The following is a 13580-nucleotide window of genomic DNA, read 5'->3' as shown; positions in this document are numbered from 1 at the left end:
GGAGTGTATATATTCAGTATGGCCATGATTGAAGGACACAATAGCTTGGTACAGAGAGTAAACAGTAACCTTCAGGAATCTGACTGCTTGCAGGGTCATCATTCTCTTAGACCTGAACCCTTGTTTACCATTGTTCTAATGTCCAAGAGTCGTGTGGGGCTGCTCAGTATCTGGGAAGTTCTAGAGTTTATAAGGATATATGTGTTCTTGTGACTGGCTCTGAGTTTGAACAGCATACTTTCCATCCTTACTCTGACTACTAGACTATCTTTTCTTTCTCTAAAGTGATATAGAATTTAGAATCTCCATGATACCATTTAGTATCAATTGAGGATTCAATTTTATATTTTTCTTTTTATTATTTCATAAGTAATCTGTATACCAGAGGGACTACTAAATCTTTATTCCTTTTTTATTAAAAATTATTATTATTTTAAAAAGATTTTATTAATTTGAGAGAGAGAGAGAGAGACAGAGAGAACACAAGCAGGGGAAGAGGCAGAGGGAGAAATAGACTCCCCCTGAGCCAGGAGCCAAAAGCGGGGCTCAATCCCAGGACCTGGAGACCATGACCTGAGCTGAAGGCGAATGCCAACCATCTGAGCCACCCAGGCACCCTATTATTATTACTTTTGAAGATTTTATTTATTTTGAAGATTTATTATTTTTGAAGATTTTATTTTATTCTATTCACTGTATGACAGTGAATAAAATCTTCATATATGTGAGCATGTGCATGAGTGGGGGGAGGTGCAGAGGGAGAGGGACAAAGAGATTCTCTGCTGAGCAGGGAGCCTGGTGTGGGGCTTGATCCCAGGACCCTGGGATCATGACCTGAGCCGAAGGCAGGTGCTTGACTGACTGAATCACCCAGGCGTCCAATCCCTTCTTCTTTTTCTTTTTTTTTTTAAATGAACTTTGTGCTAATTAAGTCAGTTTTTTGTGCCATGGTTTTGTAAGGATCTGAACAATGGCCTTACTGCCTTCTGTTAAATCTCAGCTCTTTTCTAGAAATCACAGGATTTTCTGCCTGTGGTGCTGCGCTTGCAGTAGGTACCATGTGACTACTTAAGGATTCCATATAATAGGAACTCTTCATGTTATAATAATAAAAAACTTGTTGGACTTTTGAAAGCAATTAGGAAATAGTACTTGCTCTAGTGTTTTAGTTTGGCTCTATGATTACACTAAAATACTTTTTGGAATCTATAATCTTTCAAAAATTTGAAGACCTGCAGATTCAACACAGTATCTTAGCTGTTTTTACACATGTTTTGGCATCAGGTTTTAATGATTAGAGACACAGAAGCAGGGGGAGAAAGAGAATTAATGAATATAAATCCATCATTTTAGGGGAAATTAGGGTATGATGAGCAGGAAAATTGGAGATGAGAGGATTGAGATGGTTTTTAAATATTTATTTATTTTGAGAGTGTGTGAGCATGTATGGGGGGCAGAGACAGAAGGGGAGAGAGAGTCCCAAGCAGACTCCCCTGACCCTTTGGCTGAGCATAGAGCCTGACTCAGGCCTGCTCCATGACCCTGAGACCGTGACCCTAGTGGAAGTCAAGAGCTGGATACCCAACAGACTGAGCTACGGGGACAACCCATTAGATGATTTTTAAAGTAATGGCAGCAGGGAGGGGTGATGAATACCTTGGATTTAGTAGAATTTAGGGAGAAGAACTGAAATTCATATGGAGCTATTAAAACATTCTTAAGTAGTTGATGGTTCATTGGGGGTATGCACAACAGTATAAAAATTAATTGTGACTGTCCTTTTGGTTGTAAAGCTATTTTGGCAGCCTGTAATTAAGAATGGAGATTGGAGTCAGAGAATGGCTCAAATGCACCATCGACATGGAAGCAGGTAGACTCTCATAATTACAGAGACCTAGAGAGAGAGAGCCTTTGAGGACAACCCCAGTTAGGTATTGAGGAGAAGGAGGGGTCAGGGGGTGTTGTGCAATATTCTTGTAATTGGATCACACTTTCTTTAGCTGGTAATTTATGTGGGAGGACAAAGAAAAGGCTAGCAGCCACGAGAGAGAGGGAGGTGAGTGAGCATTGGAGCAGAGGGCATCTGCTACTTGTAAAAGACATAAAACTTGGTACTTTCCTTCTGTAGATTGAACAATAATTATGAAGTATTGAGGCAGTGGTATCTAAATGGTTTAGACTGGTCCAAGAGCGTCTTTCTTATTACCAGTAATAATGACAGACTCAAAAATTGTAGAAAAGTACATGAGTTTTAAGATTCCGACTAATGATTTTATAATAAAGATTTTTGTTGGATATTATCAATTAAAAATTTTCATTCATTAGCAATTATAATTTTACTTATATTGTATGACAGTAAACTTGATAGTGGTCCTAAGGTTTTACTAAGTTTTATTTTCTTGCGCAATAAATATTTGGAAAATCTCAGTTTACATATGTTAGTTTTGTTAATCAGGATTTTGGTTAATCACAACACTCTTCTCTACCTACATTCTGTCATATGTAATTTAATAGGATTTAAATTTGGATCCATGCTGAAATAAATACAGTGCTTTTTGAAAATCAGTTCTTTTCAGTAATTCTTTAAGTTTCTATTTTTGTTTATATTTTCTAATAAATTAATGAAACATTTTGTTGAAGAATAAAAAAACTAATACCGTAACCATTTTTACAGATGAACAAGAAGATGAGGATGCCATAGTCAACAGGATTTCGTATGTATTTTAAAATTCATTTTTTCTGTTTCTAATTTCGATGTCATAAATTCTTCAAATTTAATTTGTACCTTTGGGCATAAATGTGGGAAACAGTCACCTTTCTTATTGATATTAACCCTATCTTTAGAAACATATAAATATACAGTTGACTCTTAAACACCGTGAGAGTTAGGGACGCTGGCCCTGTGCAGTTGGAAATTGTGTATAATATTTAACTTCCCCAGAACTTAACTACTAATAGCCTACTATTGACTGGAAGTCTTACTGATAACATAAACAGTTGATTAACACATATTTTATATGTTATGTGTATTATATACTGCATTCCTACAATACAGTAGCTAGAGAAAAGAAAATCTTACTAAAATCATAAGGGAGAGAAAATACATTTACAGTACTGTAATTTTTTTAAAAAAAGATTTTATTTATTTATTTGACAGAGAGAAACACAGCAGAAGAGGGAGCACAAACAGGGGGAGTGGGAAAGAGAGAAGCAGGCTTCCTCTTCTGCCAAACAGGGAGCCCAATGTGGGGTTTGATCCTAGGACCCTATAATACTGTATTATATTTAGGGGTGCCTGGGTGGCTCAGTTGGTTAAGCGTCTGCTCTTGGCTCAGGTCATGATCCCTTGGTCCTGGGATGGAGTCCCACATCGGACTCCCTGCTCAGCTGGCAACCTGCTTTTCCCTCTGTTGCTCCCCCTGCTTGTTCATGCTCTCTTTCTTTCTGTCAAATAAGTAAAAATCTTTAATTAAAAAAAAAGTAGCTAGAGAAAAGAAGATCATAAGGGAGAGAAAGTCCTTTTACAGTACTACATATATTTTTTAAAAGATTTTACTTATTTGATAGAGATATAGTGAAAGAGGGAATACAAGCAGGGGGAGTGAGGGAGGGAGAAGCAGGCTTCCTGCCAAGCTGGGAGCCTGATGTGGGGCTCAAGCTGGGAGCCTGATGTGGGTCTTGATCCTAGGACCCTGGGATCATGACCTTAAGCCGAAGGCAGACACTTCATGACGGAGCCACCCAGGTGCCTCTATAATACTCTATTATATTTAATTTAAAAAATTCACTTATAAGCGGACCTGTGCATTTCTAAGCCATATTGTTCAAGGATCAACTGTACATGGAAAAATGAGGATTGATTGTCTCCTGTTAAAATTTGCTTCTTTGAGGAGCTGAAAATTTTACCTTCAGAGGTTTTAGCCAGGAAGTGGGCTTCTGGTGGGAAAGTTGCTGGGCCATAAGAAAGAAAACTCTGGGTTGTTTAATGGTCTCCTGAGAAGACTGTGACAGTCTTGGAATAAGGAACAGACATCTGTTGTAGCAGCTGAGCATCTACCTGCTGTGAGCAGGTGGACGGTCTGATGATTCTTTAGGTTCCCTATAGCTCTTTTTCTGCTTATTTATGCTGATATATGATTGTTCTGCCCTTTAAATTTTTTGAGGTGTCAAACTGGATGGGAAGCAATAAGTTTCTTTTTATCAGATTTTGCTTGACTAAAATTTGAAATCACACAGATACAACTACATTGGAGAGATTCTTATGCCAGGATTCTTTTTTATCGATACTTTGAAAATTATTTGGCATAGTCGTGAATTTATAGAAAAGTTAGAAATACAACAAAAAAAGAGCCTTTCTGCCCCAGAACTGTTTGAGAATTTGCCAACCTGGTTCTCCATTTCCTCAGGATACTTTTGTATATAATGCCTACAAACAGTGTGTCCTCCTGTGTATCTACCATACAACCATCAAAATAATGAAATTGAGGCTGTACCACTCATGCCCCATTCAGATTTACCAGTTGTCCCAGTCATGTCCTTTGTTGCGAAAGGACCCCGTTAAGAATCACAGGCTGCGGGATGCCTGGGTGGCTCAGTTGGGTAAGCGGCTGCCTTTGGCTCAGGTCACGACCCAGGGTCTTGGGATCGAGTCCCACATCGGGCTCCTTGCTCGGCAGGGAGCCTGCGTCTCCCTCTGCCTCTGCCTGCCTCTCTGTCTGCCTGTGCTCGCTCTCTCTGACAAATGAATAAATCAAATCTTAAAAAAAAAAAAAAAAGAATCACACGCTGCTTGTAGTTGTCGGGTCCCTTTCGTTGCCTTCAGACTGAAACCCTTCTTCAGTGTTTTCTTGACTTCCCTGTCCTTGATGCTTCTGAAGACTGCAGGCCGGTTGTTCGGATTTGTGTCTTCATGCTTGGTATCAGATTATTCATTTTGTGCCTGGGGTGGGGCGGAGGTGAGGAAAGGGAGAAAGGCTGCCTGCACTTAACGCACACATACACAAATACTCTCACGTACTCTTACTCAGCCGTAAAAAGGAATAAGGTACTACAACGTGCAGGAACCTCAGAAACATCATGCTAAGTGGAAGAAGCCAGACCCGAAAGGTCGTTGAGTGTGTGATTCCATTTATGAGAAATAAACTAGTAAAGGTAAATCCATCCATGTCATATTGATGGTTACCAGGGACCAAGGGGAGGGCAGAATGGGGAACAACTCCTTAGTGAATACAAGGTTTTATTTTGGGGTGATGAAATGTTCTGGAACTAGAAAGTGGTGGTGTTTGCACAACACTGTGACTACACTAAATACCACTAGATTGTTCACTTTGAAATGGTTAATTTTATGTTATGTGAATTTCACTTAAATAAAAAAAATACTTTCAACTGAGAAGTGACTTGAATAGGGCTGATTTGATTCATAACTGAACAGTGAATTTAAATGGACCTTGCTTTACTAGGTTTGGTCATTTAAATTATTTTAAATGCCCTGGGGAAAACATCTGTAACTTTATATTGTGAATTCTTCTTGCTTTGTGGATTTAAAACTTAGGCCTATTACTTTATTTAAATTTATAGGATTAGGGGTTATAGTTTTATTTCAGACCATGACATTTATGAAAATTCTTCAGTGATTTATCATTTTTCTCTGTCTAAATTCCTGGTCTAGATAATTCACTTACCTCAGAAAGCTTCAGCAAATCACACACTGAATAAAGGGCAGATATAATTCCTTCCCAGTGAAATCCTCTAGGGATGAAGTAAGTACCTGTGAGATGTGTGCCACTCTCCTCTCTGTTTAGTCTGCGCTCCACTCTTGGTGGTACATTTCCATACATGCATTTGTGGATCAGTCACTTACGAACAGACCAGAACACAGCACTTAGGCTTTACCCTGCAATGCATTCTATGAAATGGTGGCTGTGCCTCGTTTCCTTCTGAGGAGGCTCAGGAGCCCTGACCTCCCCTTCTGCTTTCACCAGTTCTGCTGCCATCGCTGTTGCGGTGGGTCTGAGGGCTTTGGGTTCTCCTGGCGGGTGGTTCCTGCATCCCGTGAGTGGAGGCAGGCAGCTGGGGGAGCACTGACATTAAGGATGGGAGAGGGAGGAGGGGTGAGGGCACCTAGGAGAATCAGGACTAGTCTGTTCCCTTCCACCGCCTCCCAGTGACCCTTCCGGCTTTCACTGCTTTTTTCCCCCCTTGTGTGATAGAATGAGTGAGAATGGAAGAGGAAGGCAGATCTGGATTCAAACTCTGAACTCAAGATTAAGTTCAGGTCCGAAGAGATTGAGAAACAAACATTTGTTTTCTCTTTGTGTGAAGGAGAGCTGCCACTTACTCTGTCATGCTGTTGTGTGGATTAAGTTGCATCTGCAGAGTAATCCGGACTTGGTGCTGGGGCATTGTACGTGGGACTTCGGGGTTGCCTCTCTTCTCTCCACCATCTTTCCTTCCCTTGCCCCCTCCACCGAAGAGGAGGAAGCGGAGGAGAGTCCTGCTAACCGGGAGAAGAAAGGGAAAGGGCTTGACAGGTTCTTAAGTGCAGTGGTTGGCAGCACTCCGGGGTCTCCACAGCTGGCTCAGCACCCATGGCAAAATGGAAGGCCTGTTCCTCGGCCTCCTCACCTCCCGTTAGCCCTGCGCTTGCTTTCTCCTTTGCTCCTCTGTTCTGCTCTTCGCCTGTACCTGCTTGTGCCTCCAGATGAACTTTGCAACCAAAAACTACATTTTCTGCGAGCTACTGTTGGCTAGTTAGTTGATTTGAGAGTGAAATCGGAATGCCTAACTGGTGAGACTTTTACGAGCCTTTGCAGGTGAGAGGAGGGTTTCCATTGCAGGAGGTGGTCCTAGCATGACGTATCAGAGCCCCGGGGGGGTGACCTGGTGTGGGCTCTCAGGGTCTGAGAGGAGGGAGGGAATTTTCCCTGCAGAGGGAAATCCCGGCGTGGAGTGTGAGCTTGGGGGTGATGAGGGGCACCCGCACGTGTTTAGGGGTGCTCTGTCACAGGGTGTCAGAGGTTGGGGAGGGCACCCATACAGGATGACAGAGCCCAAGTAGGCTGGTGTCCCTGGAGGGATGGCCTGGCATGGGTATCAGAAGTCAGTGGGGAGGGAGGGAGGGCAGTCCAGAATGGGGAGTCACCTAAGCAGGAGGGTGGCTCTGGATAGGGTAGGAGTGTCAGATCATTTCCAGGGGATTGGTCCATTGAAGGTGATGGGGGCCATTTGCAGTTACAGGAAGGGGAGAAAAATGAAGATGAACAGGGTTGTTGCATTGCGGTTGGACTTGCCAGTGGACGATCAGTGCGGCCTCATGGTTTTTGACACAAAGTTATCGCAGCAGATCTCGATGTAAAGGCGGGTGTAGGTAACTGTGTATATGTACCTGTATGCATAATGCGCACTTACAGTCCTTGCCCTGTCCGTTGGGAGCGTGACACCCCAGCGGCAGGGAGTATATTCAGCACCAGATCGGTATTTCTAAATACAATTTCCAACTAATAGGGACCCAGGCTCCTTGGGGGAGAAGCTGACTGCAGGGTAGGGGAGGGGAAGTTCCAGGCTCATTCTGTGCGTGTGGTACTGCCGGAGTGCAAGGAAGTGCCCCAAGAATGATGGGTACATGTCAAAAAGACCCAGAAGCCTCCGAGGGCTTTCCCACCAATCAGGGACAATCTCAGTGTCCGGGGAATGATTGTAGTGGACCCTACACAGAATAAAATAGAACAATCTTGAGTCCAAACTGATAGGAATCCGTAGATGAATAATCTTTCTTGGCAAGGAACAGGCTATTTTCCCTAGTTTCAAACTTAGCTTCCCACAAAATACTTATTATTTAAAGGGGAAAAGAGTGATGTTAGAGTCAGAGAGCCCTGGCAGACACCATCCTGACCAGTGGTCATCGGAACGTGACCAGCAATGGGGCAGACAAGGTCTAGGCCACCTGGTAGCCTGCAGAGAGAAGTGTGAAGCATTGCTTCTGTGATGCTCCTGCCTTGTGGACGTGACAGACGAAGCTGGGCCAAAGCTGAGTTCCTGTTTCCCCGTCAGCCTGCCCCAGCTGCGGCCTTCTCCACCACAGGCAGTGCCCGCTCTGCCGTTCCAGTTCTCAGGCTAAAACTCAGATCGGCCTTGAGTCCTCTCTGCCCCCGCCCTCAGGCAGTCCTGTGGGTTCTGTCCTCAGAATCTGCTCCGTTTCAGAAGGTGACGTTTGTGAAACGGTGCTTTAATCCGAGGGGCACTTCAGTAGGTCTGTAAGCCATGGCCACTACTGCCCTATTTCGACTTGACTCAGGGCCTTACCTTAGGGACCCCTTGCCAGCGTTGACCTGCACTGCTCCGGCCTTCTGTGAGTAGCTGTCACCCTAGGTGCCCACAGGCAGTGCAAGAGGGTGACAGCATCTTGTCCGAACATCCTGAGCCCAGTCATGGTACCTGGAATACATACAGTAGGTTCTGGAAGTGTTTTGTTGAGAGTTGGCGTCGTTGTTATGGTGACCATACATTCAGGCTTTTCTGGATCGTTGATTTCAAATACTTTACCTATTTGTCCTCATAAGCTTAGTTTTTTGTCAGATTACAGGACCCAGTTTTTGATTTGGAAACTATGGTTGGTCTTCTTGCTGGTTGTGTGGTGAGTGTCATGTGAGCTGAGAAGAGAGGGATTGACTACTGAGAGGAATGTGGAGAGTGGTGGTTCGCAGGGCAAATGACATAAAGGGGACCCTAGGGACAGAGCTGACTGTGCCCTGGAGCACAGAGCGATGAAACGCATTGAGGTTTGGTGTACAAGAAGACTGGGTACGTGGCACTGTATGTGGGAGTCTGTCGTGGCGAGAGGAGCCTTGCACACATACTGGAACAGCTGTGCAGGACCTGGAATGGTGAGCTTGTGGGTTTGATCCTGTTTTTAGCATTGGAAGGCAGAAATGGTAGTGGTTGGGGTAAGTTCCTCACTTGACTTGCAAGGACAAAACCAGAGAAGCGTGCTTCAGGCCACTGGCTGGTAGTTGCCAGAGTTGGCGGTGGACCGGGGTAGACATTGTTCCTAGTGCTTTTCCCAGGAAACGTGCCCACTCAGCTTCTAAGCCTTCTTCTGTGTCTGATTTGAGTTGTATTTTTGGTATGTATGATATGGTCTACATTTGAACTTTATCAATGATTTACTGAACAGAGAGGTTTCATGGTTGTTTTGGCTTTTAAGTAGGAAAACACTTCTTTTGGTTGCCACAAGATGGCATTGGTCTCAAAGTTACTCTAGTGGATGTTTATTTCCAGTGTTTAGTATGCATTTTTTCCTTATGTCTTCTTACATTTATTTTCACGTTGTTCCTATATTGACTTTAATGGAATGGATATTAAATTAAGGTTCCATCTATAATGTTGGTGAGGTTTTCTTTTCCTTTCCCTTTTAGTCTTAAAAAATTTTTTTTAAAAAAATCTTTAAAAAATTAGATAAAAAATTTTTGAACATTGCAGACATGTATAAGTGAGAGTGTGAAAGCCCACTCTCCTGTGGCATTGTTATATATTATGCTAGGTTTTTTTTTTTTTTTTGGTACCTCTGTTTTCCTGTGTATATAAATGCATTTTTTGGGTGTGTGTGTGTGTGTGTGTAAGCATGTATTCTATTTATTGTCCATGCTTTCTCAGTTTTTGTTTTTTTACTTAATTTATTTTTGACATCTTTCTGTATTAGTATTTATTAGCAGTATCTTATTTTTAAAAATGACAAGGCAGTGTTTTAAATAGTTTAATAGTAGAATATTTAATAGTTAGATACTGTTAGCTAGTCTAATTTATTTTACCTTTACCTCTTTTAAGAGGTAGCTGACCAATGGCTTTGCTGAGTTTTTTTCCTTGAAATAACCATTTTGAATTGTTTTTTCATATTGTTTTCACAAGTATTTTTTTTCACCTGAATCAGTTTTTGCATTGCTGTTAGGATGTATTTGCCAGTTGTTAATGAAATGCAATTGTGGAATAAATATTTAAATTTAAAAGAGGAGAGAAACTATGGCTTATTCTTTGTAAAGTGTGCAAAGTACTTTGTCTTCTGTATGTGATTCTTCTAGGGCCTGCTCGTTCGAGTTACTGACCTTTTTCACAGAGTGAGGAGTTTTGGAGTATACCTAATTGAACTTGTAGTATCATACAGATAACATTTGTCTCCCAACTATACGTATTTAATGAAAATCTTATGTAACTCTTTTGGATTAAAAGATTTAAGAGTTTTTGTCCTTTTTGAATTCCTACTGTATTCCTTGCTTTTTCCAGTTGCTGGTGACAATGATCTCTTCCAGGTTGTTCTTGAGCACGTTCACCCTGGCAGTTTCAGCTGGGGCTGTTCTGCTTTTACCCTTTTCAATAATCAGCAATGAAATCCTGCTTTCTTTTCCTCAAAACTACTACATTCAGTGGCTAAATGGCTCCCTGATTCATGGTCAGTATATATTGCTTAATAATGAATGTTTTCATGTTTTTCTGCACTGTATTTTTAGATTTGCCTTTTCTTAATTTCCTTCATAATTTGCATCTTCCTCCATGAGTCCTTCATAAAATCAGAAAACCAGATTTTACTTACTATTCCTGTTCTTAGTTGTGACAGTCTTTTCTGTTTTACTTAATCAAGAACCAGTCTTTATACTTAATAATGATTTTGATAAGTAAGTTCTCATGTAAATATGTATCAAGAGAATTTTGGTTTATCTGGATATGTCAAAAGAACTCAACCTCCATTTAAGACCTAAAAACACTAGCCGTAGTTTTCTACTTCATTTATTTTCTCTTAGTTACTTTTTTCATTTAAGAATGTGTAATTGAAGGGGGAAAAAACTCTTTTGTTAAGTATGAACTTTAAAATTAATGTGGTTAAAAAAGTGACTTACTTGCTGTGGGCAACATGGTATATTGCTTGGAGGCCAAGTAGACCTGCATTCCAATCTTGACTCTACCATTTTCTAGAAATTTTTGATGAAGTAGGACATTTTAATTTTAATTTATAAAATATAAGATCTAATACATAGATCTTTTTTATATGTTTCATTTCCTCCCCCCTTTTATTCTTATTGAATTATGATTTCTTTATATGCGAAACATCAGCTTTTTATTAGATTTTTGTAAATATGTCCTGGTTATTTTTCTTTTTAACTTTATTTGCTTTCTTGATTGACAAAATTATTAACATTTGTATTTTGCCCAGTGTGCAGTCTTTTTTCTTCCTTTGGTTTTTCTAATTGTTCTGTGTTTAGAGGATCCTTTCCCTTCCTGAGATGTGACAAATAATCCCTTCCCCTCTCTCATTTTCTAAAGATGACTTTGTGCATAACTCTTTATCTGGAATTTATATACATGGCTACCTTTTCTCTCACTCCTTTGTGTTTAAAGAAATGCTATGTTTGCTGTAGAATATTTGGAAAACAATATACAGTGAAGAAAATTAATGTTACCCAGAACCCTACAACTCACAGAGCTATTGGGAATACTGTGGCCTGTAGCCTTCAGTAAGGTGTATTCCTGTGGATACATAACCAGATGGAAACCTTCATGGACTCACTGATAATTTGTATTTTCCTAAATCAGCATATAAGGGGGAGGTTTCCATGCCATTAACTACTTTTCTGTGCAATTTACAGTAGTGCCTGAAGCTGTTATAAGCATGGATTGTTCCCATTTTTTTTTTAACTAAAAAAGCTACATCTTTACAAATAAATATTTGTCCTTAGGATAAATTTCTGCAGTTTACTTTCCAGGTAAGCACACTTCAAAAGTTTTGAGAAGATATTTCCTGATTCCAAAAAGCTGTGTGAATTCCACTAGTGGTTTCACTTTCAGGGGTGGGATGGGGGAGGGGCTCGTCTTCCCAGAATGCATCTTCATCAACTGTGGGCGGTACTTAAAACGTGCCAATTCAAGGGGTGCCTGGGTGGCACAGTCAGTTAAGTGTCCGGGTCTTGGTTTCTGCTCAGGTCATGGTTTCAGGGTCATGAGCTTGAGCATCGGGTTCCATGCTCGGTGCGATCTACTTGGATTCTCTCTCTCTGCCCCACCCCCAAACAAATCTTTAAAACAATCATTCCAATTCAAAAACGTGAAACATTTCTCCTTGTAAATGTACATTTCTTTAATTACTAGTATGGTAGACATTTACAACATTTACAAAACATACTCGGAGGTCATTCATAGTTTTTTTTTTTTTTTTAAAGGTTTTATTCACTTATTTGACAGAGAGACACACAGCGAGAGGGGGAACAGAAACAGGGGGAAGTGGAGAGGGAGAAGCAGGCTCCCCGCTGAGCAGGGAGCCCGAAGCGGGGCTTGATCCCGGGAACCTGGAATCATGACCTGAGCCGAAGGCAAACACTTAATGTCTGAGCCGCCATAGTTACTTTTTTAGTAAACTGCCTGCCTGTGTTTCCTTTGCCCATTTTTACAGTGTTTTTTCCCCCTTTTTCTTTTTTTAAATTACATTTTTAATTCTTGTTTGTTAACATACAGTATGATATTAGTTTCAGGTGTACGATATAGTGATTCAGCACTCCGTACACCACCCCGTGCTCATCACGATAAGTGTACTTCTTCATCCCCATCACCTATCTCACTCATCCCCCAACCACTCCTTCCCTTCTGGTAACCACCAGTTTGTTCTCTATAGTTAAGAGTCTGTTTCCTGTGTTTCCTGGTTTGCCCCTCAACTCTTGTTCGCTTGTGCATGTTTTGTTTCTTAAATTCCACATATGAATGAAATCATAGGATCTTTGTCTTTCTCTGAGTGACTTATTTCTCCTAGCATTATATTCTCACTCCATCCATGTTGTTGCAGATGGCAAGATTTCATTCCTTTTTACACCTGCTTTTTTTTTTTAAGTAATCAGTTGTTTATCAGGTTAATTGCAGACACTTTCCTCCCGTATGGCCTTTAATACTGCTTAAACTGTTTATTGACATGAAAAATTTTAACATTTTAGTTTAATCATATATTTGAATTTGGCTTTTGTGGTTTCCATTGTGCTTGAAAGTAGAAACAAATGGAGTCATGATGCTCTGAAGACCAAGTGAATTCAGCAACATTAGAACTAATTATTAAATGAATAATTTAATAATGACTTAATTTTTTGCTTAGCAATTGAAAAAAACTCAAATAAGCAAACTGAAATTGATAGAAAAAATAAATCTTCTACTGAAAAGTCCGCTGTTACTATGAAAGGCAGGAAACAACCTGGAAAGTAAATTCTATGAATGTTTTGGTGAGTTATTTTTAGATGACTTGTTATTTGTTATTAAAAATATGTGAATAATATATAATTTAGAAAACGTTTTTTACATGTGTTGTCTAAAATGTTTGAGGAGGACTGTTTGGCATGGTTCTGCTTGGCCCTACCTTTCTGTAAAGCTGTAGGTACTATGGCACAGATGTTTTGCAGGGTTGGGCTCCAGGTGTTTTTACCAGCAGTGCAGGTGATTTCAAGCTGGGCTAACCGGTATGACAGGTCAACTGGCCTTTGTTTCCAGTTTCGCTGAGTAGAAATTGCGTGCTATACTTGATGACCTTCACATACTCTAAATCAAGGTCGTTTCTTTTA

At 40.7% G+C, this 13580-nt stretch overlaps 1 protein-coding gene across 1 annotated transcript in view; it reads left to right on the top strand.

The window, feature by feature from the left end:
* LOC308337872 (ankyrin repeat domain-containing protein 26-like) overlaps nucleotides 1-13580 on the top strand; it is a 340750-nt gene that overhangs the window by 36834 nt on the left and 290336 nt on the right. Inside the window, exon 3 of the mRNA XM_080831416.1 lies at nucleotides 2675-2714. Coding sequence (XP_080687542.1) covers nucleotides 2675-2714 — 40 coding nt within the window. The remainder of the gene's footprint in view (nucleotides 1-2674; nucleotides 2715-13580) is intronic.

This window comes from Martes martes, assembly GCF_963455335.1.
Source record: "Martes martes genome assembly, contig: scaffold_65, whole genome shotgun sequence".
Classification (NCBI taxonomy): domain Eukaryota; kingdom Metazoa; phylum Chordata; class Mammalia; order Carnivora; family Mustelidae; genus Martes; species Martes martes.
This window is presented reverse-complemented; position numbering and strand designations above follow the sequence as displayed.